Source organism: Narcine bancroftii, chromosome 3, assembly GCF_036971445.1.
Source record: "Narcine bancroftii isolate sNarBan1 chromosome 3, sNarBan1.hap1, whole genome shotgun sequence".
NCBI classification, from domain to species: domain Eukaryota; kingdom Metazoa; phylum Chordata; class Chondrichthyes; order Torpediniformes; family Narcinidae; genus Narcine; species Narcine bancroftii.
In genome coordinates this window covers 285735015-285760906 of record NC_091471.1, presented here as the reverse complement: position 1 = coordinate 285760906, position 25892 = coordinate 285735015, and the positions used below count along the sequence as shown (strand labels likewise).

Genomic DNA, 25892 nt, shown 5'->3' with positions numbered 1-25892 from the left:
GCTGACATTTAGCAATTCAGCTGGCAGTTTGTTCCACACTCTCAACACTGTGTGAAAGGTTTTCCCCAATATTACACGATAGAATACGGAAATGCAGAGTTGCATTCCCCTGGAGAAACTCGCGTATAATTTAAGGAGGAAATATGACACATTAGTTAGAGTGTGGCAACCTTACCTGCAGTATAAGGGTAATGAAACAATCCTTCCCAAAAGAGAAATAGTTGGGAATGTGATGTGTTGCAGGCAACGGGCTCCGTTAATCATTGTTTTTATTCCTTACCTTGGATGTTTTTTTTTCTTTTAAGCTTTTTCCTCGGTTTCTGTCGGGGTCATTGATCCCACTGGTATTTGTGTTTTTCATATCTGTATAATTTATGACTTTATTCTTAGACGTATCGGGGCAAGAGCGGTTGGATAAAAATGGATTCTGGATGTTATACTGGTGTTGGAAGAGATTGTATTGTATGTTTGAATTTATACGAGTCTATTAAAATCAAAAATAAAATATTCAAAAGATTTCCCCAAATGTTCCTATTAAACTTTCTTCTTTCACCCATAACCCATGACCTCTGGGTTTTAGCTGTCATAACCTCAGTGGAAAACATCTCCTTGCATTTACTCTGCCCATCCCCTCATAATTTTGTATACCTCCATCAAATCTCCCTTCATTCTTCTGCTCTGCAGGGAATAAAGTCCTAAGCTTTCCCATAACTCAGTTCAAGGCCTGGCAACATCTTTGTAAATAAATCTTTTGCACTCTTATTGATAACCTTTCTGTAGTGAGGTGACCAAAACTGCACACATACTCCACATTTGGTCTCACCAATGTCTTATACTTTACCAATACTTTGATTTATGGCCAATGTGCCAAAAGCTCTCTTTATGACCCTACCTGTGACACCACTTTGAGGGGATTATGTATTTGAATTCCAGATCCCTGTTCTGAACTCCTCAGTGCCCCTCCTTGCTTTGTCCTTCCAAAGCACCCATTTTTCTAGCAGGTACAGATCCCTCTGCAAACTTTGAAAGCCTTCATCAAATGCAAAGAGGGCAGGTCAGGATGTGCAGAGGATTGGCAAATGTCAGAGAAAAGGTGGGGGAAGATAAGTGACACAGGACTGAGTGGGTGATGAGAAACAGCAGCAGCTGGTGATGGGTTTCTGAAGGTTAGAATGTGGTAGAGGGAGGTCAGCTGGAACCAAAGGCATGGGGAGATGGGGATGGACAGTCCACAGTCCGTATGCTATGCACATGGAATTTTCTAATTCCAGGTAACATGTCCCCTCTCTCATCTCCATCTCCTACTTTTCCTGTTTCCATTTGTCCTCTTTCTCACCCATCCAAATCTTTGGTTCTATCTCCTTATCTTCCACACTGGATTCTTCCATGCTCCCCCTCCGCCACCTTCAGTTCCACATGGTCTCTCTTTATAGCACCATTCTCTCATCTGATTCCAGCACTGGCAGCCCATCTTCTTAATACCCGCTCTGATCTGTGATTCATATTCCTCCACCTGACCCCTCTTCCTTTGTCTGGCATTTGCCAATATACTGCCTCTGTCCATCCCTGGTTCACCATCCCACATGGGATCCTGTCCAGCTTCTCAAACTGGTCCTCATTGCCCTGGCCCCCATATTTCCAGTCTTGAAAAAGGGTTCCAAGGCAAAACATTGACCATCTGCTTGACCCACTGAGAATCTCCAGCAGACTGTGATGAGTTGTTGATATTTGGAGATAATCAGATTACCTCCTATTGGAGTCCATGTCCAGAACAATGATCACATGCCTTCCAGATCAGAAAAGTTGCAATGGAACTGAAGGCCATGCAATTATTAGCAAACATTATTTTTTTTAGATTTATGATACAAGGAAGATCATTGATAAACTAGCTGAAGATGACGAGACCCAAACACTTGCTTGACAAATTAGTGCAGGAACACACCAAGGCTGAGATGACTGGGCTCCAACAGTAATAACCATCTTTCCTCGTGTTCGCAAAAAGCCCAGGCAGTGAGTTTTCTTTGACTTTTTTCATTGACTTTGTTTTAAAATCAGGTTTTCTTGAGGATGTTCAGCATTGGAATTCATCTGTTATGTCCACATTCAGATCAGGTTTTAATGGTAGAACCAAAGCTGAGCATCAGTGAGCAGTTGTTGGTAAGTGTTGATATACGACAGTTCTGACAACTGTCGTGGTGGCACGTGTTGCTTTTTTTGTAGACATTTCTTCCTTCTGAGTGGCTCTCAGTATTGCAGCATATCTGATTTAGTTACCAAACAGACATCTTAACTACAAGAGATCAAATCGCCTGCCCACTATTTATCCCCTTTTAAGTTCGTGACCTAATCATGTATAGATACGACACAAAGATACTATTTTAAATAGTCAACTTACACGGAACAAAATACACCAGTAATATACTTTAGTGAAGAGTTCTTTACTGATCCTTCAGAATATGGATGGAGACTTGACCAACACCAACCTGGAAGACAAATCGCAAGTTAACATAAAACCAGTCAGAAATCTTCAGAATTTACTTTCAAACTGCAAAATCTTGAAGGCTGGAAATCATCCTGACCAAAAGCCCAATACCATTTTCTATTTTTCTTTGTTTTTCCAGCGGGTTTATTAACCCGCTGTGTAACCCAGACCAGTCCTGGAGGCAGCATTCCGCCACTTTTCAATATATAGTCTACTGGAGGAACTCAGGAAAAGGGCAGTCGATGTTGTGGGCTGGAACTTTTGATCAGGACTTCCCATTGATGCTCCTCAAACCGCTGAGCGCCTCTAGCAGGTTGAGTGTTCCAGAATCCAGTCTCTGGTGTGTCACTAATTTCCAATTTTGCTAAGATTATGCAACTTGTTAACAAATATTAAGTTTGTCAACGTTTACAATAGTGGGGGAAGAGAGGAGTCTCACCTAATGGACACAACGGATCCATCCACCAGACACAGTGCTGTATTCCTTGCCACACACATTGTTGAACTGTGGAGAAACTGTACTTATCCACATTGTAAACTTACTGACAGTTACAGGAAATATCAACAGTGTGGTTACAAGCTTATGAACACTTGTAGCTTTTACATTCTTTTTCTTATCGACAAACCAGCCAAATTAGTCTATTTTAAATGTCAAAATCCAGCTTAGCAGGATTCCTCCAACTGACATACCAACACATACCTCTCCGATTGGTGACAGTCAAGATTCCACCATTCTGGACACAGCATAGAAACCATTTAGTAAAGTTAATTCATTCTCAAGCCAGCATGGAATATTTGTTAAAATTAAAATATGGCTCTGAAAACTCAGGGTTTTGAGGGTTTATTGAAAAGCATAAGATGCAGCACATCTTTGGTAGGAGAGCTAACATTTTGAGTCAATTAACTTCTATGCCAGTCACTCAGTCTCCACTCCACCAGATACGGACAACTCTCCTCATCTCTGATGCAAAACACATTTGATTTCTAACAATTCTTAATTCTGATGAAGTTCATTGTCCTGAGACATTATCTCTGTTTACCTCTCTCCAGATACTGCCCAACCTGGCATATTCTGTCTTCATTCGTTTTGGGGATTTAATTATTTAAGGAAGAAACAGCTCTTCTCAAACACATTTGTGTCAGTGAAAGGAGAATCCACAAGTACAAATATTTACAATGGTACGACCGTTCACTTTATTAGTGTTCCCCCCATCCTGCTAGCTCACAACACATGGATTATATTCTATTAACCCACCGGCAATACATTGTTTTGTGGTTAGTTCACTTAAAGTCTGCCACAGTCTAAAATAGCATGGCTTTCCTCTGCCCCTCCCTCTCCATTCATAAGAGCTATAAAAATTCAAACCCAAAAACCTTTTAGGAAGACAGAGATTTGCAAAATGGTGGGATTACTGAAAAAGTCAACCTTGATGCATCACTGTAGTCTGTGGCTGGAAGTGTCTACATTTAGATCCAAAGTGTCCTTCAGAGAAGCACATTCTTCCCACTATTGACCAGATCCTACAAAACTATTTCAACTTACAGCAACTAATTTCCTGTTCACAGTTTGATCTTTATTTCACCTATCAATATTCTTCAACCAAAGTGCTATGCTGTACATACTGGCTTTCGATCATTGGTCTGTGCACAATTAGTAATCAGAATTGGAGAAATGGATGGTTCCAAGTTTCTTGCTCGACTTTTGTAAAATAAATCTGTTGTGTCAACAAGCACAACTACTTAGCCCTCTCCTGCAGTTCAAATACCTTAAACTCAAAGGATATAATTGGAGGGAAGTTTCAAAAGCAGCACATTTTCTGAAGGGTCAGTTGAGGCTAATGATCTACATGATATTCTCAATCCGCGTTGAAAACTTCACTGAGGAGTTTCTGTCTGCTGAAATGATGCAATCTTCCCAAAACCTGTTCATACTCAAGGTCAAAGGGACACATCAATGACAAGAGAATATTTGGGTCCCAAATCCATTTGGGGTTTAACTGTGGAGTTCAGCTGGCTCAAGTTGCGTGGCCAAGAGTATTGATAAGCTCAAGCAGTAAGGAACCACTGGAGGAAGTCAGTGGGCCAGTCAACGTTTCCGGTCGGGTGCCTTTATCAAGGTTGATATATGATCATTGGTAAGCTGCCTTGTGAACATTCAGTCAATGGAAAGGAATGGAATATCAATGATTAAGTTTCCCAGTTTATTCTCCCTTCTGTCATGAAGTCTAAACTCACCAACTCATAACATCAATGGGGCTGAATGACCAATTGAGAACTCACTTACTGAATGAGTCACAGTGCTGAGCTGGCTTCGATCTCAAGAATTCCATGGTACAGAGCCCATTTGCCAAGCTTCTCATTCAAGAGCAGTCAAGTTTTGTTTTAGGCAAAGTGCATGTTAGAAATGCACCCAAAATGAAGTTTGGTCAAAACAAGACACCAAGCAAACAGTGCTGGTCTATCTTGTGGGGTGAAGATGCTGGAATGTGTGAAGATACGTTTCTGGTCCTGATGAAGGGCTCTGGCCTGAACCATCAACTGTGTGTTGTTTTCCATGGATGCTGCCTGACCTGCCGAGCTCCTCCAGCACTTTGTGCACTGTACCTACATACACTATTGTGTGAATCCTGTATTATTTTCTGGCCACTCCATGAACACAGATATATTTCTCATTAACTGCATAATAATTTCCCAGCCTAGGGCAGCTTGTCACACCCACCATATCAGGTCCTGGTCAATATTCAATTCCCATTGCAATCAGATCCTTTAAGTATTTGCTATGTCCTGCTTTAATGCTCTAAAAAGAGGGGTGTCAAATCCATAGCGAGCTAGCCAGTATTTTGGATTTTCTACACATTGATGTACTGAGATTACCCAAGGCCCCTACAACCACAAACAAACTACCAATTCAAAATATTAAAACATTTAATTTTGAAAGGTTTTGGAAAGTTTGGATTAAGAGGGGAAAACATGCTGTTAAAATGTATTCTACTCTTAGTTTGATCGATTCTTCATTTTGTGCAAGACCATGTTTATTACAATTTACACGTCTAAGCTCAAATTATCCCATTCCTAGTCAGATGTTGAACCACTATGTGAAAAGTGTAATATTTTTGAAGCTTCACTAATTCATATGTTTTGGGAATGTCCTAAATTAGGAAGATATTGGGAGAACATTTTTCATTCTTTATCAATGATTTTTAAGATTAAATTAGACCCATGCCATCTCAAGAGAAAGTTTTAGCTTTTATCACGTTGATAGCCAGATGAGAAGTTTTAATGAAATGGAAAGACGAACTCTCACCGACTCAGGCACAGTGGCTACAGGATGTGACGACATATCTCAGTTTAGAGAAAATTAGATATAATATTAAAATGCGTTAAATTATTTACACATGGTTTGCAATTTGATGATGGAAATGATGGAAACATTCTAATAACCATGTTCCCTTTCCCAGTGCTCATTGCGATAATTCCCAGACTGTCATGCAACCAAGTAATGACGTGGGAGGGAACAGAGGGAATCAGTATTGGAGTAGCTGCATTGTTCAGTTCTGTACACTGGATTCCTTGGTGAACATGCCTTTGTTCAGTACTGTACACTGGATTCCTTGGTGGCCATGCCTTTGTTCAGTACTGTACACTAGATTCCTTGGTGGCCATGCCTTTGCTTGTAGGTCTACTCTGGAATTCCCTTTCCTTGCCATTTTATCTCACTTCTATAAAATCTCTCATTCTCCAAGGTACGTATCATTTGTATTAATATTTCATGGCTTGACATTTTGTCTGAATACACCCCAGGACCAGAGCATCTGCCATATTAAAAGTGCTGCTTAAACGCAAGGGATGTCACTTCATTATCCTCCTATCATACATCGATAAAGGGTTCTGTACAAATTGCATCACTGGCAGAACATTTCATAGCATCAAATGTAAAATGCAACTCTGCACAATAAAGAGAATGTGTTTAATTATGAAGAAATTACCAATTGAGAAACTTCTGCAGTTCAGATGAAAATATTAAAATGGTCCACAGAAGTTATTACATTGTATCTAGTCTAGATGATCAAACAAGTGAGTTAACAATCCAGATACACTTCCCTGTAACTGAACACAAAAGGGCAAGTCAAAATACTTTGAGAGTCTTTCCTTTGAACATTACGGAGGAGACGGACAAAATGTCCAATTTTAGGCCAACACAAACATCACAATTCAGTATAAAAATTCTCATCCTATCCATTGATGTTCACAATTTCACTCTGCTCCACTTTTAAAAAAAATCAGGGAAAAACACATCATTGTATAAGCAGGTTACCCAAGTGAAACAGATTATAGTATGTTCAGTTCTACAGCAAGATTCTGTCAGAATCTAGTCCTTTGCTCATGTCTCAGACCCATGAGCATGAAAGACCCCCACCCTCCCACCCCAGCCCTGTTAACGTCCAGCACTGAGTAGCTTGGGTGTTTAAGTCCCTATTGAGATCAAGACCATCTAAAGCAGAACAAACACAGCTCTGTCTTCTCTTGCAAACTTCACTCAGGGGGTGGCTGCTCTTGTATCTCCTTCTTCACTGCAGTGACATGGAAAGATAACACCATATTAAAATAAAAATCACATCACGGTAACAATGTAAATAATAAATTCAGATGAAAACACATCAAAAGTCTGCTGTGGTCACGCAAGACTTAAGAATATTTGAAATACATATTTTGGTGAATTTACTAGCAACACGTTAAATTTAGTGAACAAGCAATAGTTAGGGTGGCAGTGGGCTGCTAGTTAGTGCTACAATCTTGCAGCACTCATGACCCAGGCTCAATCTTGATGTCAGTTGTGTGGAATACAAATGTGCTGGAGAAACTCAGGAGTTTCAGATGCAACATCCAGAGGAAGTAAGGGGTAACCAACATTTTGGTCTGAGGCATCTTCTCTCCTCCCCCCACCTTTTTATTCAGGCACCTGCCTGTTTTTTGCTTCTACCTTGATGAAGGGCCCATCACTCACTTCCCATGGATGCTGCATGACCTGTTGAGTTTCTCCAGCACATTTGCGTACTGGACTTGACCCCAACATCTGCAGACCTTTTTGTTTGTGTGGAATTTTCCCGTTCACCTGCGACTTTTGCATAGGGCGCTTGCAAGGAAAGAAATCCATCTCATAAGGACATTCAATGTTGCAAGGTCTTGATGATATCTGCAAACATAACACTCGAAGAAAAGATCCAGACCAGGTAAAGCACCATCCTGTATTTATATCAGCATGTCACCACGTTAAACAATTAGATCCTGAACAGGTGCCTACATCATAACAACACAGGGGATATAAAGAAAAATGCAGCATGCAGATAGAGAGAGTAGTCAGGGAGGTTAGGGCTTTACAACTGAGAACACAGTTACCACTGGTGATGTGAATAAATTTGGGATAATCAAAGTTCAGAAAACGAGAAGCACAGGTAAGTTGCGGGGTTTTAAGGATGAAGGAGATCATAAAAACAGCTAGGAGGCCACGACCAATCTGTAAACAAGAATGAAAACATAAACAACCAGAATGTCTGAAGATGCTGGGGTCGAGTGCAATACCCAAACGTGCTGGAGAAACTCAGCAGATCCACAGGAAGTAAAGGGTGATCAATCCATACTCCCAGTGCCCAAAAATTTCAATTCCACACCCTTTTGCCACACCAACATGTCTCCATGGTCTCATGACCTGCCAAGATTGGAGGAACAGCACCTTGTATTCCATTTTGGCACTCTACAACCAGACAAGATTAACATCAACTTTTCCAATTTTCATTAATCCCTCCCTCGAGTCTCTCTCTTTCCCTATCCCTCCATCCTTTCCTCTCGCTCCCACCCACTTCCCTTCCTTCTCCTATGAGAGAGCTACATTTGACTCTCTCCCCAACACTTCTCATCTTTTTTTCTCTTTTACAATCCCACCTGTACCCACCTATGACCTGGTAGCTTGTACTTCTCCCCCAACATTTTTCTTCAGGCACCTGCTGTTTTTATTTATACTTGGTGAAGGACTCGGGCGTAAATCGTTGGTTACCCTTTACATCCTATGGATGCCGAGTTTTTCCTGCATGTTTGTCTATTAAAAATGGAGGCTTAAATGAGAATTAACAAGTGCTGAGAGGTGTTGATGAACGATACTGGTGGCTAATTTGGGCATGAACAGCATATCTTTGGATACAGAATCACCTAATTTTACGCAGCATAAATGCCACCACAGTCACAAAAAACATGAGACTCAATTCAACCCTCTTACTTACTTTCATCTCTTGCTTTCATCCGAGCTATGAAGGAGTAGCTCTTATTTCTTCGATAATTTTCATAGGGATCGTCGAGTGGGACCCCTACTCCTTTATACTGGTCCCACTTATCACGGATTTCCCCTCCTTTAATCGGGTCCTGGATACCTTGTTCCTTTGCTCCAAGGCCTCCTGATCCACTCCAACCTGGAAAAGACCAAGTCAGCTGAACGATTTTTTTCTAGTCTGGAACACTTGCAAATTCAAGCTGTGTCACATGTGATGTAGTTATCAGCCTCGAATCCTGAGCTGATGTAGTTTGCTTTGTTTTTTTAAATTTTTGCAGCTTGCCATTTTAATTTGCTGTCTAAATCTTAAAATAAGTGTAGGTATGTGATATTTGGTGTTTTACTTTGTTACTCAGCTTCCTGGAGTGTACTAGTTTGGCTCACAAGCAATTAATTTTCTCAGAAGAAAACAGCTGAGATAATAACATTGGAGTTTGTGGCCTCTAAATAGAAAACAATGATTGAAGCAGGAAGAGTCAACCATACCCATCTTCATTAACAGCTGATGCCCTTTATTTTCCTCTCCCAGCCTGTGATCGGGTATGAGAGCAGAAGAACCACTTCCAAGTCCACTGGTGGCCCTATAAGAAAACACATCAATAGGTTAGTCCTAATGCATTGGTTACAACTGTTAAATCTTCTGCAATGGATTCATCATAGAACATGACAGCACAGAAAACAGGCTATCCGGTCCTTCTAATCTGTCCCAACCCTAGTCCCACTGACCTGCTCTCCCATTCCATAACCCTCCAGACCTCTTCCATCCACGCATCTATCCAATTTATTCTTAAAACTTAAGATTGAGCCCGCAATCACCACATCAGATGGCAGCTCATTCCACACTCCCACCCTCTGAGTAAAGAACTTTCCCCTAATATTCCCCCATACCTTTCCCCTTTCGGCTTAAAACTATGACCTCGTATTTATCTCCCCAATCTAAATGGAAAACTCCTTACAGCCAGCAGTGGATTCAAACCAGGGTGGCTGGTCCTGTAATAGCGCTGAGCTAACTGCTATGCCAGACATGACACCCAGAGTTGTGCAATTTTGGATGAAAGCACAAAGCACACGGTGTCAGTGTTGGATATGCTTAGAGATCCCCTCATGGAAAGAGCATTGATTACAAGTGAAAGAGAACTACAAGTCCAGGTATCAGAGTACAGCAGATAAATGATGAACAGTGCAGTGGTTTGAGTCTGAAAGGACACAATAAGGTGGGTGCTTCAATCTGTATCCTACTAGTCCTGGCAAATTAAACACATGGTAGGGTTTTGAAATGTTAGCATTTGTTAATGGATGGAAATAGCGAGGATATTTTTAGAGTGTTTATATGATGGATTATAAGTGCTGTATTGTCTTGAATGAGGAGAAAAAAATAAACTACACAGAACAAACCATCTCAACCCAATGATTTTCTCCCAAGTGTGGAGCACTTGTGTTCACGACTTCCCAGCTTGACAGGCAGATGTAACAAAGTCAAATTAGCCCACTGGGTCAAAGGATACGAGTACATGGACCACTCTCAAGCTCACAGATGTGACAAGGGGCATGCAACTTGAGTGTTGACCATCTTTAATATCTCAGCATGAATCGCAACACACTACCCTCTACCCAGCAAGATCACAGTAGGGATATCAGTTGTTTTTTCAATTAAGCAGTTAGCTGAAATTCAAATGTTGCCAATCAGTTACATATATGTCAAAATTTAAGATAAATGCCAGAGTCTCCATCTCTCCAGCTGGTAAATACATTTGGGAGATTTGGATGATGGTATCATTCGCCTGTAAACTAGTTCTATCTGATTCCCATTTCATTCTCTTCAACCTTCCCAAGGGTATGCAAGGTACACAAAACTTATTCTAACTTTTCTAAATCTGAAAACTTTCCAAATCTTCAATTAAGTGCTTGCACAATGACTTTCAGAATATCTAAAGGCACTTTGCAGTTTAACTTTGCCATGCAACATGGAATTTGACAGAAAGTGTGTGCATACCAAGCTCCCAAAGAGAGCTATGAAGGAATGAACAAATCTGGCTCCTGGAAGTGACAGATGAGAGATAAATATTCAACAGGATGAGGGGCTACTTTACTGTTTTTCAAATCATTTCAATCTGATCTTTTGAGTGGCGCCTGAGAAACCAAATCATTTCTAACTACTTATCAGTCTGGTTCTTCAAATGGGAATTAATTCCAGAATTTTCTGACTCTTGCTTGAATGGGACCACCTGGGGCTATAATGTCCCTGATATTTTCCACGGGTTTCGAATACTGAGCAATTCCCCAATGTCTGAGGGTACATCAGTTCATTTCTATGTGGATTGAATCATGAACAAAATGCACACGACATTATCAAAATTAATAAAACTGGCTAAAAGTATTACTACAATCCAACTTCTGCATTATGATACACACCCCCCTCATACAATGGATCAGCTTGGGTTTGGAATATTTCTGAAGATGAAACGGCTGCAAAACAGGAATGGAAAAATAGTTACAAATATTTTTTTCATAAATTAAAATGAAAATGAAAGCCGATGGTGATCACTTAATAATAAAACAAACTTGATAATTTCTGCAGTTTTACTGTAAACTAAAAGCAGTATCCTAGTTTGGCAGTGAGCGGGGGGGAGTGGAAATCAGAATGAGAGCATGGAAATTAGGGTATTGAAGGGAGAGAGGAATCGATTGTTAAAATTAATGAAGGAGTGGGGGTAGTAAAGGTAGGTGGTAATCAAAGGAGTGAATGTGGAGGACATTCTCTCAAGTGTATATGTTTCAATGCAAGGAGCATGGTAAGTAAGGTGGATGAGCTGAGAGCATAGATTGACGTACGGAAATATGATATTGCAGCCATCGGTGAAACTTGGTTGCAGGAGGGGCATGATTGGCAGCTAAATGTTCCAGGATTCTGTTGCTTTAGGCGTGAGAACAGGGACGATAAAAGATGGAGGAATTGCGTTGCTTGTTAGAGAAAGCATTACAGCGGTGTTACGGCAGGGTAGATTGGAGACTTGTCCAGTGAGGCTATGGGTGGAAATGTGGAATGTAAAAGGCATGAAAACACTAAGAAGGTGTATTATAGACCCCCTAATGGACAGGGAATTAGAGGAGAAAATTTGTAAGGAGATAGCATATATGTGTTGTAAACATAAGGTAACGATTGTAGGAGATTTTAACTTTCCACACATTGACTGAGATTCCAGACTGGAAAAGAGCAGGGTGGGTTAGAGTTTGTCAAATGTGTTCAGGAAAGTTTTCTAAATCAATACATAGAAGAACCAACTAGAGAGGGGACAGTATTGGATCTCCTATAGGGAACGAGATAGGTCAGGTGACAGAGGTTTGTGTTGGGGAACACTTTGGGTCCAGTGATCATAATACTATTAGTTTTAGGTTAATTATGGAGAAGGATAGGGCTGGGCCTACGGTTGAGATTCTTGAGTGGAACAAGGCTAATTTTGAGGGGATTCGAAAGGATTTAGAAGGTGTGGATTGGGACTGGGAAGGATGCCACAAATAAATGGAGGATATTCAAAAGGAAATCTTGAGAGTTCAGGGTCGGTATGTCCCTGTGAGGATTAAAGGAAAGGTTAAAACATATAGAGAGTCTTGGTTTTCAAGGGATATTGGGAATTTAGTTTGGAGGAAGAGGGATGTGGACAATAGGTAGAGACAGCAGAAAATAAATGAGATGCTTCAGGAATATAAAGAGTGCAAAAAAAATTCTTAAGAAAGAAATTAGAGAGGAGTCACGTGATGGAGTAGTGGCCGGACGGAGAACTCCAGCCCTCTCCAGAAAAGTCGGGAAAAACAAGAGAAAATACAAAGGCACAGAAATAAAAGTTAAAGAAAAGTGAGTATAAAGGTGGAAAGAAGATGGAGACAAAAAAAGAAAAATCAAAATCAACGGAAAGAAGAGAGGAAGAGAAGACAACGGAGGAAAAAGGTGAAGGCCTTACCTGTCCGAAGAAACCCGCTGTGGAGAGAGGAGCCCGCATCCTCAGGTCGGTAGAAAAAGAACTACAACAATGGCTCGTAGAGCCGAGTAAAAGTGCGCAACCGCGCATGAAAAAAAACACACCGACGGGAGGGGGGACCAGCTGGGGAGTCGATCTCCACAGCCGGCAACGACAGCTGCAGAACACCTGCAGCAAGAAGAGACCACAGAAAACAATGAAAACAAGAAAGAAGAGAAGGAAAGGGCAACAAAGAAACAGCAGATGGCCAACCCAGAGGAAGAAGAAGAGGAAGAATACAGTGAAATAGATGAAGGGAAAGGCAAGGTAAAGGATATACTTTCTCTTGTTAGAGGATACATGGAGTCATTTAAAGAATGGCAAACACAGGAATTCAATGATTTAAGAAGAAGAATAAACAACACAGAAGAGAAAGTGAATAAAATAGATATGACCTTAACAGAAATGGGGAAAAAAATGGACAAGATGGAAGAACGGGCAGTAGCAGCAGAAATGGAGGTAGAAGACTTAAAAAAGAAATTGGAGGAATCTAATAAAAAAACTAAAGAGACACAAGAACTACTAGCTCAAAAAATAGATATAATGGAAAATTATAACAGAAGAAATAACATAAAGATAGTGGGCCTTAAAGAAGATGAAGAAGGCAAGAATATGAGGGAGTTTATAAAAGAGTGGATCCCTAAGACCCTAGGATGTCCAGAACTACAGCAAGAAATGGAAATAGAAAGGGCACATAGAGCATTGGCCTCTAAACCACAACCACAACAAAAACCAAGATCTATTGTAGTAAAATTCCTAAGATATACTACAAGAGAAAAGGTACTGGAGAAGGCAATGGAAAAAGTAAGAGAGGGCAACAAACCACTGGAGTATAAAGGGTAAAAAATCTTCATTTATCCAGATATAAGTTTTGAACTCCTAAAGAAGAGAAAAGAGTTCAATACAGCAAAAACGATTTTATGGAAGAAAGGATATAAATTTACACTGAAGCATCCTGCGGTATTGAAAATATTTATTCCAGGACAACAAAACAGACTGTTCTCGGATCCAGAAGAAGCACGAAAATTTGCAGAACAATTACAAAAATAGACTGAGGGATGAAGACGGGTAATGAGAGTAAAAATGATCACGATTGATATGTATGTGGGTAAAGACAAAAATAGACTGAGGGATGAAGACGGGTAATGAGGGTAAAAATGACCACGATTGATATGTATGCGGGTAAAGAGGTATAAGAGTGAATAGAGACAATGTGCATACGTGAATGTATCTGTAATTAGAGGAAAATATAGATAGTATAGACAAGAATTAATAAGGGAAGGTAATGGAATAGAGAGAATAAGGAGGGAATTAAAAGAGTGACCTTTGTGACATATGAAAAGTGAAATCTTTTCTTGGGGGGCTGGGTGGGGGAAAATAGCGGTCACTGCAAAATCAGTTGACGCTTGCGAGTGGATTCGCAAATCCAAATGGAGAGGGGAGATGTGGTTGTCCGACAAGGGATAAAGGACAACTCAGGAGGGAAAGGGGAGATTGGGGATAAAGAAGATAGAAATAGGAGAATAAGGAAAATGTTGGATGTTGTAGGAATGTTGTCTTGTAAAGAGTTGAAAATAAGAAAACAGAAATGGAAAAGGAGGAAAGGTAATGATGGAAAAACGGAAAGAGAAGATAAACAAAATATAAAATGGCTACGCTGAACTATATGACTTTAAATATTAATGGAATACATAACCAAATTAAAAGGAAGAAACTACTAAATTTACTGAAAAAGGAAAAAATAGATATAGCATTTGTCCAAGAAACACAGTTAACTGAATTGGAGCACAAGAAATTAAAGAGAGATTGGGTAGGACATGTAACAGCAGCATCGTATAATTCAAAAGCAAGAGGAGTGGCTATATTAATTAGCAAAAATGTGCCATTTAAAATAGAAGAGGAAATAATAGATCCAGCAGGGAGATATGTTATGATAAAATGTCAGATATATTCGGAGCATTGGAATCTACTCAATATATATTCACCTAACGAAGAAGATCAAAAGTTTATGCAAGATATCTTTTTGAAGGTAGCTAATACACAAGGGAACATACTAATAGGAGGGGATTTCAATCTGAATTTGGATCCAAATATGGATAAAACGGGGAAAAAAATTAACAGGAAAAACAAAGTAACCAAATTTATAATTAAATCAATGCAAGAAATGAAACTTGTGGACATATGGAGGAAACAAAACCCAAAAGAAAAGGAATACTCATACTACTCGGCTAGACATAAAACATACTCAAGAATAGACCTATTTTTGTTATCAGCTAGTATGCAGGATAGAGTAAGAAAAACAGAATATAAAGCGAGAATGCTATCGGACCATTCACCCTTAATACTGACAGTAAAGCTAGAGGACATCCCTCCAAGAATGTATAGATGGAGATTAAACCCCATGCTACTTAAAAGACAGGATTTTAGAGAATTTATTGAAAAACAATTAAAAATGTATTTTGAAGTAAATACGGAATCAGTGGAAGATAAGTTTATACTATGGGACGCAATGAAAGCATTCATTAGAGGGCAAATAATAAGTTATGTAACCAAGATGAAGAAGGACTATAATCAGGAAACAGAGCAGTTGGAAAGGGAAATAGTAAACATAGAAAAAAAATTAGCAATGAAGGAAGATACAACCAAAAGAAGAGAATTGGCGGATAAAAAAATATGAAACATTACAAACATATAAGGTGGAGAAGAATATAATGAAGACAAAACAGAAATATTATGAACTAGGTGAAAAAACACACAAAATCTTAGCATGGCAGCTTAAGACAGAGCAAACTAAGAAAATGGTATTGGCAACAAGGAAAAAAGACAAACAAATTACATATAATCCAAAAGAAATTAAGGAAAACTTCAGAGAATTCTATGAACAATTATACCGAACTGAAAACGAAGGGAAAGAAGGGAAAATAGATGAATTTTTGACTAAAATTGAACTACCAAAACTACAAATAGAGGAACAAAATAAATTAACAGAACCATTTGGAACAGTAGAAATACAAGAGATAATAAAAAATTTACCAAATAATAAGACACCAGGAGAGGATGGACTCCCAATAGAATTCTGCAAAACATTTAAAGATCTAATAATACCGCCCCTCCTGGATGTAATCAACCAGATTGATGAGACACAAAACTTACCAGATTCATGTAAAACAGCAATAATTACAGTGATACTAAAACAAGGGAAAGATCCACTCTCACCAGCGTCATATAGACCAATATCTTTGCTAAACACAGATTATAAGATAATAGCTAAACTATTAGCAAACAGATTAGCAGAACAGGTACCGAAAATGGTAAATTTAGACCAAACTGGATTTATCAAAAAAAGATGCACAACAGACAATATTTGCAAATTTATTAACTTAATTCATGCAGTAGAAGGAAATAAAGCACCTGCAGTAGCAGTTGCTTTAGACACAGAGAAGGCCTTCGACAGAGTAGAATGGAATTATTTGTTCAAAGTATTGCAAAAATTCAGTTTACCGGAGAAGTATATTAATTGGATTAAAGCATTATATAAGGGACCGTTAGCGAAAGTGACAGTAAATGGACATGTATCAAAGCAATTTAACTTAAGCAGGTCAACGCGGCAGGGATGCCCACGATCATCGTTATTGTTTGCGCTAGCTATAGAACCACTAGCAGAATTGATAAGAATAGATAATAATATAAAAGGAATAAAAATAAAAGACAGGGAATATAAAATCAGTCTATTTGCGAATGATGTGATAGTGTACTTAACAGAACCAGAACTATCAATAAAAGAATTATATAAGAAATTGAAGGAATATGGAGAAGTGTCGGGATACAAGATAAACGTAAATAAAAGTGAAGCAATGCCTATGAATAACGCGGATTTCTCAAAATTTAAGAAGGAATCCCCATTCAGATGGCAAACGCAGGCAATAAGATACCTAGGTGTACAAATAAACAAAAATCTAGGCCAATTATATAAACTCAATTACAATCCACTAATGAAAAAATTACAGGACGATTTAGAGCATTGGAAAGAGCTACCACTAACACTGATAGGAAGGATAAACTGTATTAAAATTGACATTTTTCCAAGGATACTATACTTATTTCAGGCATTGCCAATACAACTGACAGAAAAATTCTTCAAAGAGTTAAAGAAAATAATAAGGAAATTTTTATGGAGAGGGGGGAAACCGAGGATAGCACTAGATAAATTAACAGAATGGTATAAACAAGGAGGCTTACAATTGCCAAACTTCAAAAATTATTATAGAGCAGCACAATTAAGATACCTATCAGATTTTTATCAAATAAGGGAAAAACCAGACTGGACGAGATTAGAATTAGATAAAATAGGGGAAAAGATACCTGAACACATATTATATAAATGGGACGAAAAATTGGTACAACATAGAACTTCTCCAGTATTACACCATCTCCTCAATATTTGGAAAAAGATTCATGTAGAAAGAAATAAAACAAATTATCAATTACCAAAACTAATATTGACGCAAAATAAGCTACTCCCTTTTATAATAGACAACCTTTCCTTTAGAAAATGGGAAAAAAAAGGATTAAAAGAATAGAAAATTGTTTTTCAGGAAGTAGATTCTTATCCTTTGAACAAATGAGAGATAAGTACAATATAACTGGAGATACAGCGCTGGCATATTACCAACTGAGATCCTACTTGAAAGATAAATTAGGAAGCAATTTGAGTTTACCAGAGGGAAGTAACCTTGAATATGTGATTACAGATACAATGTTAATCAAAAGATTTATAACAAATATGTATATTAAACTGCAAGAAAAGGAGAATAAGGAAACAAATGGTAAAACTAAACAAAAATGGGAACAAGATTTAAATATAAAGATAAAAAAGGAAACATGGGAGAAATTATGTTCTGGAACGATGAGAAATACAATAAATACGAGGCTACGTATGATACAATATAATTGGTTACACAGACTATACATTACACCGCAAAAGTTAAATAAATGGGACCCAACAGTATCTGATAGATGTTTTCGATGTAAAAAAGAAAGGGGAACAACAATTCATGCAATCTGGACATGTGAGAAAGTAGAAAAATTTTGGGATGATCTCAATCAGATATTAAATAAAATAACAGAAAACAATATACCAAAGAATCCAGAGATATTTCTCCTAAGTAACATAAAAAATAAAGAATTTGGAATTGACTTGGAGGATGCACAAAAAAGATTTGTTAAGATAGCCCTAGCCGTAGCAAAAAAATGTATTACGTCAACCTGGAAATTGGAAGATAATTTGAAAATACAACAATGGTATATAGAAATGAATAAATGTATTCCATTAGAAAAAATAACATATAGTTTAAGAAATAATATTGAAATATTCGAACAAGTATGGGAGCCTTACATTAAATACAATAGCGAAAACCTACCAGGAACAAACATTACCTAAGATGATGGAAGGAGAAGAGAAGAAAAGAATGGACTCAGTAGAATTTCTGGTGTATTTTTGTTGAATGACAACATTGTCTGACTGGCTTAATGCAACCTAGATTGTATACCTAAAATGGATGAGAGGGGGGGGTGGGGGGGTGGGTTGGGAGGAGGGGGGGGGGGGAGAAAAAGTCACTGTATATGTATGAAAAAGAAAAAGTGTATATCATGGCTAACGTGATTTATGGTGTGAAAAATAAAAAATTTTAAAAAAAAAGAAAGAAATTAGAAAGGCTAAAAGGAGATAAGAGCCTGCTTTGACAGGTAGGATAAAAAATAAATCCAAAGGGTTTCTATACATTAAAAGTAAAAGAATAGAGAGGGATAAAATCGGGCCCCTTGAGGATCAGAGGGGTAGGTTATTTGAGGAGTCAGAAGAGATGGGGGAAATTTTTAAAAAATTTTTCTTCAGTATTCACTAAGGAAAGGAATATTGAGTCAGGTGAAGTGAGGAACACTAGTAGTGAGATCATGGAAAATATACAGATTAATGAGGAGGTAGTTCTGGCTATTTTAAAGAGAATAAAGGTGGATAAATCTCTGGGTCCTGACAAGATATTCCCGAGGACCTTGAGGGAGGTTAGTGTAGAAATAGCGGGGGCTCTGTCAGAAATATTTAAAATGCCATTAGCCGTGGTGGGGGGGGGGGGGGTGCCAGAGGATTGGAGGGTGGCTCATGTTGTTCCACTGTTTAAAAATGGCTCTAATAGTAAACCGTGTAATTATGGCCCTGTGAGTCTGATGTCAGTGGTAGGTAAATTAATGGAAAACATTCTTAGAGATGGAATATACAATTATTTGGATAGACAGGGACTGATTAGGAGTAGTCAACATGGTTTTGTGCGTAGATCGTTTTTAACAGATCTTATAGAATTTTTTGAGGGGGTTACTAAGAAGGTTAACAAAGGGAAGAGTGTGGATGTTGTCTATATGGACATTCGTAAGGCCTCCGCATAAGAGGTTATTTAGGAAGGTTCAATCATTAGGTATTAATGTTGAAGTAGTGAAATCGATTCAACAATAGTTGGATGGGAGATACCAGAGAGTAGTGGTGGAAAATTGTTTGTCAACTTGAAGGCCAGTGACTACTGGAGTGCCTCAGGGATAGGTACAATGTGTCCATTGTTGTTTGACATATATATTAATGATCTGGATGATTGGGTGGTAAATTGGATTAGAGAATATGCAGATGATACTAAGATTGGTGGTGTTGTAGTCAGTGAGGAAGGTTTTCAAAGCTTGCAGTGGGATATAGGCCAGTTAGAAGAGTGGGCTGAAAGACGGCAGATGGAGTTTAATACCGATGAGTGTGAGGTGCTACATTTTGGTAGGAATAATCAGCGAAGGTCATACACGTTAAATGGTGGACAATTGAAGAGTGCAGTAGAACAAAGGGATTCAGGAATCCTGAAAGTGGAGTCACATGAGTGGTATGTTGGCTTTCATAAATCAGAGTAACGAGTACATGAGTTGGGATGTCATGTTGAAGTTGCATTGGTAAGGCCAAATTTGTAATATTGTGTGCAATTTTGATCACTGAATTATAGGAAGGGTATCAACAAAATAGACGGAGCGCAGAGAAGATTTACAAGAATGTTGCCTGGGGTTTCAGGGTTTGAGTTACAGGAAAAGGTTAAACAGGCTAGGACTTTATTCCCTGGAGCATAGAAGATTTGATAGAGGTATTTAAAATTATGAGGAGGGACAGATAGAGTCAATGTGGATAAGCTTTTTCCATTGAGAGTGGGGGAGATTCAAACAAGAGGACATGGATTAAAATTGAAGGGAGAAAAGTTCAGGGGAAACACGAGGGGGAATTTCTTCACTCAGAGGGTGGTGGGAATTTGGAATGAGCTTTCAACCAAAGTGGTAGATGCAGGCTTGATTTTAATATTTAAGGAAAAGTTTGATAGGTTTATGGATGAGAGAGGTGTGGAAGGTTATGGGCTGGGTACAGGTCAATGGGACTAGAAGGAAGAAGGTGTTCGGCATGGACTGGGTCAAACCGGCCTGTAATTGTTATATGGTTATATAGTGCAGATCTGCTAGTACACACCAACCTATTAATTTAAGCATGATGATTCCAAACACAATTCATTATCAAAGGTTTTGCCCTAAGATCATGAAAAATAGTTCATAGATGAAAATGGGGTGGCATGTTTAGCGTAGCAGTTAGCACAACACTGTCACAGCGCCAGGTTCGAATCTAGTGCTATCCATAAGGAATTTGTGCATTCTTCCCGTGTCTGTGTGGGTTTCCTCCAGATGCTCCGGTTTCCTCCCACTCTTCAAAACGTTCTGGCTCTTGAGCTGAAAGGGTCTGTTACCGTGCTTTATGTACAAATTTAAAATACTTTCAAACAAAATAGCTCCCCATTCTTGCTTAAACAATTTTTCTGTTAAAATATTGGATAATGTTCTTCAGAAATTAAAGCCTTTCTGATTTTTTAATGATCACAGGCTACAGATTAGGAGAAGATGCTCTCTGTAATTTGTACCTATGGCTTTTGGACTGCACAAAAGCACATTAAGAGTGCAGGGAACAGTGAAGCATAGATACTAATGTTTATAATAACTCATTCCTTCTCAATTATCAAAGGAATATTCTGCACATCATACAACCCTCCAAGGTTTATTGCTTAAAACAACATGCAGCACTAATGCAACACTTACGGTGGAGTCTGACTACGTGACCGAGATACCCGCCGTTTTCCTGGTGAGAATGATCGTGAGCGTGAGCGAGATCTTGAACGTGACCGGCTGCGAGACGAGCCTGACCTGCTCCCACTGAAAGAAGATGACATTAAGCTTTTAGATATTATTAGTTAGGTTTAAAAATTTGAATTTAGTTCATGGTACAGCATGGCAATGTCTTGGAAAATAAACCTTTAAGTTCTATAGCCAAGATTACATTGATAATCAAGTCAGCCAGATCAGTTCCAACGCCTTACATTTTGCTTTGTGGACATGCAGGCACCAGTCACCTTAAGGCTGCTAATGGCCAATTGTACAAGGTGATCAGTGTAGCTTTGTGTAGGAATATGTAATGAAGTGGAAAGGTTCAGCTCACATAGTTCAGCCAATAACATCTACGGAAAGAGAAAGATAATCCGTTTCAGAGTGAAGATCTTTTGTCAAATGTCAAAAAGACCCCATCATCAACTCTCTTTCTCTCTCAATACATGCTGCCCGACTTTGTGTGTATCCCCAGGATTTTCTGATTGGCGTAAGTTTATTATAGTACACCACTTTAATCATTAGTGGTGACACAGTTTCAATGAAGTTGTTAAAATCCTGTGTCTTCAACTTATTATTTTATTTAGAGAAGTTTAAAGAAAGGAAAGTTTTACTTTATCTTGCAAAATCAGATTATTTTGTAGTCAATAGTATAGTACAGTTATTACAATAGAATACAATGAACTGTGGTCAACACAATGCAAATATTGTGCAGTGAAGTCAATTTACATAGAAGCTCCCACAAACAGCAAAATGATAACCACCACATTTTGTTTTAATAATTCTGAATGACAGGTAAACATTAAAGAGGACACCTGGGAAAATTGCTCTCCCCTCCTTTAAAAAATGTTTGGCAGCAGACATTAGAAGCAATAGGACATTTGAAGGAGCTTGTTATCTCAGTACAGAACTGGAGCAATAGTTTTTTTTAATTTATACCTTATGAGTGATGGAAGTCTGACTTTAACTCAGGACCTTCTGACTTGGAGATGGGAAAGCTCAACAAATGAAACGCTCAACAGATTATTAATTAATTAATTCTGAAAAGCTTAAAGGTTCCTTTTATTGTCACATATAATAATACATTAAAAATATAATATACGTGATATACTTCAACTTTTGTCTTCAAGCAGAGTCGCCACAGGCAGTGCCTGCCGCCCTAACAAGAGAAGAAAGTGAAGTAAAACAGAATCCCTTCAGAGACTCTGTGTGGCCTATGGATTTGCCTCCAGTACTCCCACAGCCTCACAGACTTCAGTTCAAACCATCTGCAACCCAAGCTACAGGCCCGATCCTCCGATACAATCAGGAAGATTTCAGCGCCAAAGGACCTGGGTTCACTTAAAATTTATTTTACTTCTGAGTAACATGTTTTTAAAAGAATTTCATCAAGAGTGCATTGGAGTGCTAATTGGAATGATGTCCAGAAAATCTGCCAGTCCACAGGAGCAGGATTATGGCATTTTTCTGGAGTTTCTCCATTTCACATTGGTAACAGAGGCTTAACCTCAAATTCATCAGGACTGGGGAACAAACTGGTAGCTGGTCAGAAAGTAAATTTTGTGATCTTACCTGGAACGCGAAGCAGAATATGAACGAGAGCGTGAGCGAGACTGTGATCTTGATCTGGAATAAGAGCCGGACGACCGTGAAGACCTCGAGCTTGAGCCAGAGGAAGAACGTCTGCTCCGTGATCGACTGCGGGATTTGGATCGCCCACTGTGGGGGGGGAAAATGCCAATTATGGCTCAATGTATCACTTAAAATGGAATAATCTCCAATCAGCCCCTCAACATACAATCCCTCCCCTTGAAGACAAGAAGATAATCACCCAGCAATCAACTGTGTTCTAAACCAGTGCACCATCCAATTCAACTGGGGCACATTAAGCATTATAATTATATTTCTAAATTGCTAATGTCATCAGAAAGTTCCAAACTCCTTTGATTAAACAGAGATTATTAATCATTCATTGTTGCTCGGGAGAAATGATTGAACTTCTTGATACCCAACACTACAATACTACCCAACACTACAATACTATTGCAGAGGTTCCATAATGGTCAGAAGGCCCAAGGCAATAGACCAGGGGTGTCAAACTCAAATTCACGGAGTCGTGGGCCAAACTAAATCTTTATTGAAAATTTTCAACAACATCTCTTCTTTCAACATATGTAATGTTAAACTTTTTCTTATTAAAATAAATGTTTCATAATAGTTTTGGTGAAACTCTTTCCAGAAGAAGCATTAACAAATGAGAAATAAAATATTCAATAAATAATATTTCTCTATAGCCTTTAAGCTCCTTTTAAATGTATTTTTTTTCACAAGCCAACAAGTCAAAAAATATAACAACTTGCTTCAATGACAAACAGGTTTGTCTTTTAAAATGATGAACATATAGTCTGCCTCCCACCTGTCTTGAAAGGTCCTGTTTTCTGTCTTTTGTTTGGCCATTTTTCGTAAGGGGTTTATTACATGTGAGTTAGGCGACAGGTCGCAGATTCTAATGAAAGTAAAGAGAGGAGGTGGGGGCGATTAGCGGGCTGACGGGCCGGCGCCAACGCATTTGCAAAGCATTCTGGGATTTGTAGCATTAGCTGTGCATGCGCTATACTGGCGCGGCGGCCAGCGGGCCAGCTCTAATACATATTTGATATGATCTTGCGGGCCAAATATAATTATATTACAGGCCAAATTTGGCCCGCGGGCCTAATATAATTATATCACAGGCCAAATTTGGCCCGCGGGCCTGAGTTTGACATGTGTGCAAAAGACAATCTTGCTGGTATAATTCACATACACTTCAAATGTGAGGCAGAAGTGGCTCCAAACAGAGAACTTGCTGCTACTCCAGTGTCAATAAGCTTCCTGTCAACATCATACTTACTTAGGGCACAATTCTTGAGAACTATTAGAAGTACGTAAAGGTTCCTCAACAAAGGATGATCTAGTTTATTTGAAAAATGAAACATTAAAAAAAACCAATAACTCCCAGAATATTAACTACTAAAGGTAGTTACTGGTTGAGACACATAAACCAGGATCTCCACCCATCTCAGTGTTGGTGGAGAAGGCTGACCTTCATAAAGACAGCAGTCTCACTTTTTTTTTGTTTCCTCAGACTGCTTTCTTTTAACTAGTTACTAATCAGTCTAAATATTGGTGTGATCTTGCTTTCAGTCATCAGCCCAGCTTTCCAAAACCCTTCCAATGCTCCAAGGAGAGTATTGTGTCTGCACTAACCGTTTCTCCACTTTGATTGCAGGTGCAGCCTCGTGAGGTTCTGAACGGGCTCCTGGTTTTAATGTTCCAGGTGCAGCTGTGCTTGGACCTCTGCAGCACGAAAGATTATGGAAATCAGAATAGCACTTGGTCAATAAGAACACCTCTCGTATGTACACAAATTCAGAAATCTTTCAGCCAATTTTATTCTTAGCTCTCACCACTGCAACTTTCAATAAAAACCAAAAATATCTCCAGTAGTGTGCCAACAAGGGAGCTTAGAATATCTAAAAGAATGCTATAAATATTCTATATTGAAATATTATTTTGTCTAGATTTCGAGAAGGCATTTGATGACCCTCACAGACTATTTAAAAAGCTGAAATTGATGGAATTGAAAGCAATTTGATGGCATGGCTAATAATGGCTAAGTAGCAGGTTACAGGGCTGGCACCAAACTCATATCAGTAGTAGAGAACCTGCAAGAAAGGATACTTCAGGGTAGGTTTGTACACATTTAGAAGTCATGGTCAGATTAAGGACAGCCAACATGGATTTGTCAGGAGCATGTCATTTATTATCAATTTGATCAAGTTTTTTTTGAGAAGTTGAAAAATATGGTTGATGAAGGTAGGGCAGTGGATGTTGTCTACATTGGCTTTAATATGCATTTGACAAGGTCCCTCATGGTAGGCTGATTCAGAAGGTGCATTTGCATGGGATCAATGATGAGTTGATGGGTTTGGTTTCAAAATTGCTTGGCTCATGGAGGACAGAGGGCAATGGTGGAAGGTTGTTCAGGCATATGAGTGAGGTTAAGAAAAAAAAGAGGAAAAGAAAAGAGCTTGCGCAAGGTGTACACCGGGGGTCATGGAGGCGCAGCGTCCCTTGTGAGGTGTTTGGAGGGAAGTGCCCCTCATTTGGAAAATTTTTGAAAATTTACATAAAAATTACCAGTTTCAAGTCTCTTTTGTTGCATTTCAAAGCAAAAAGGGACATTACAGAATAATGTGAATATGTCACAGTATATTAATAATTTTTATTATTTTTATTGACTTTGAAAATGTTTATCCATACAGTGATTTGTTAATTTATTCTTTTCCTTCTCCTTGCCTTTTTGTTACCTTCATGGTGTGCTCGTTGCTTTATTCTACCTAGTTCTGGGTTACAACAAACACTTCACTACTTTATTCCACTTTGTTACAATGATTAATTCACTGCCTTATTCCACCTTGTCCTCGACTTTCAAAAAAAAAATGCTGCCTGCCACTGATCACCAACACCCCCCCCACCCCCACAGAGGCCACGCTCCTGTCAGGAGCCCGAGAATCCTGATGCTGCCTGGGAGCGCGAGGTTCCCATTGCTGCCCAGGACCCTGAGGTCTGCTGCTGCCCGGCCAGAATCCGAGGACTGTGCTGCCCACCGGGACCCCAAGGGCCACTGCACTTCTGCTTGAAGGTAGCAGTGAGGAGACTGATGGGCCTTGATCTGAGCTCCTAAACGCAGAAATCATTCAAAAAACGTGGAAAATGGATTTTAAAAATGCGGAAACTTTGCATGCCTAGTTGTTACTTGGTCTGGAGACCCAAGACCAGTGGTATTCCACGGGGATCAGTGTTGGGAATCCTG

At 39.0% G+C, this 25892-nt stretch overlaps 1 protein-coding gene across 7 annotated transcripts in view; it reads right to left on the bottom strand.

The window, feature by feature from the left end:
* Nucleotides 1–6430: 6430 nt before the first annotated feature.
* cherp (calcium homeostasis endoplasmic reticulum protein) overlaps nt 6431–25892 on the bottom strand; it is a 78435-nt gene continuing 58973 nt past the window's right edge. For 3 of the 7 annotated variants that reach the window (XM_069928452.1, XM_069928454.1, XM_069928458.1), the window contains exons 14-20: nt 24284–24373; nt 23454–23543; nt 22610–22756; nt 20975–21088; nt 9291–9385; nt 8758–8943; nt 6431–7063 (exon numbers count right to left, since the gene is read on the bottom strand). In XM_069928452.1, coding sequence (XP_069784553.1) covers nt 7020–7063; nt 8758–8943; nt 9291–9385; nt 20975–21088; nt 22610–22756; nt 23454–23543; nt 24284–24373 — 766 coding nt within the window. In that variant the 3' untranslated portion in view covers nt 6431–7019. Of the gene's footprint in view, nt 7064–8749; nt 8944–9290; nt 9386–20974; nt 21089–22609; nt 22757–23453; nt 23544–24283; nt 24374–25892 lie in introns of those variants that run through there. The other 4 variants (XM_069928453.1, XM_069928456.1, XM_069928457.1 and 1 more) reach the window with 4 other exon arrangements.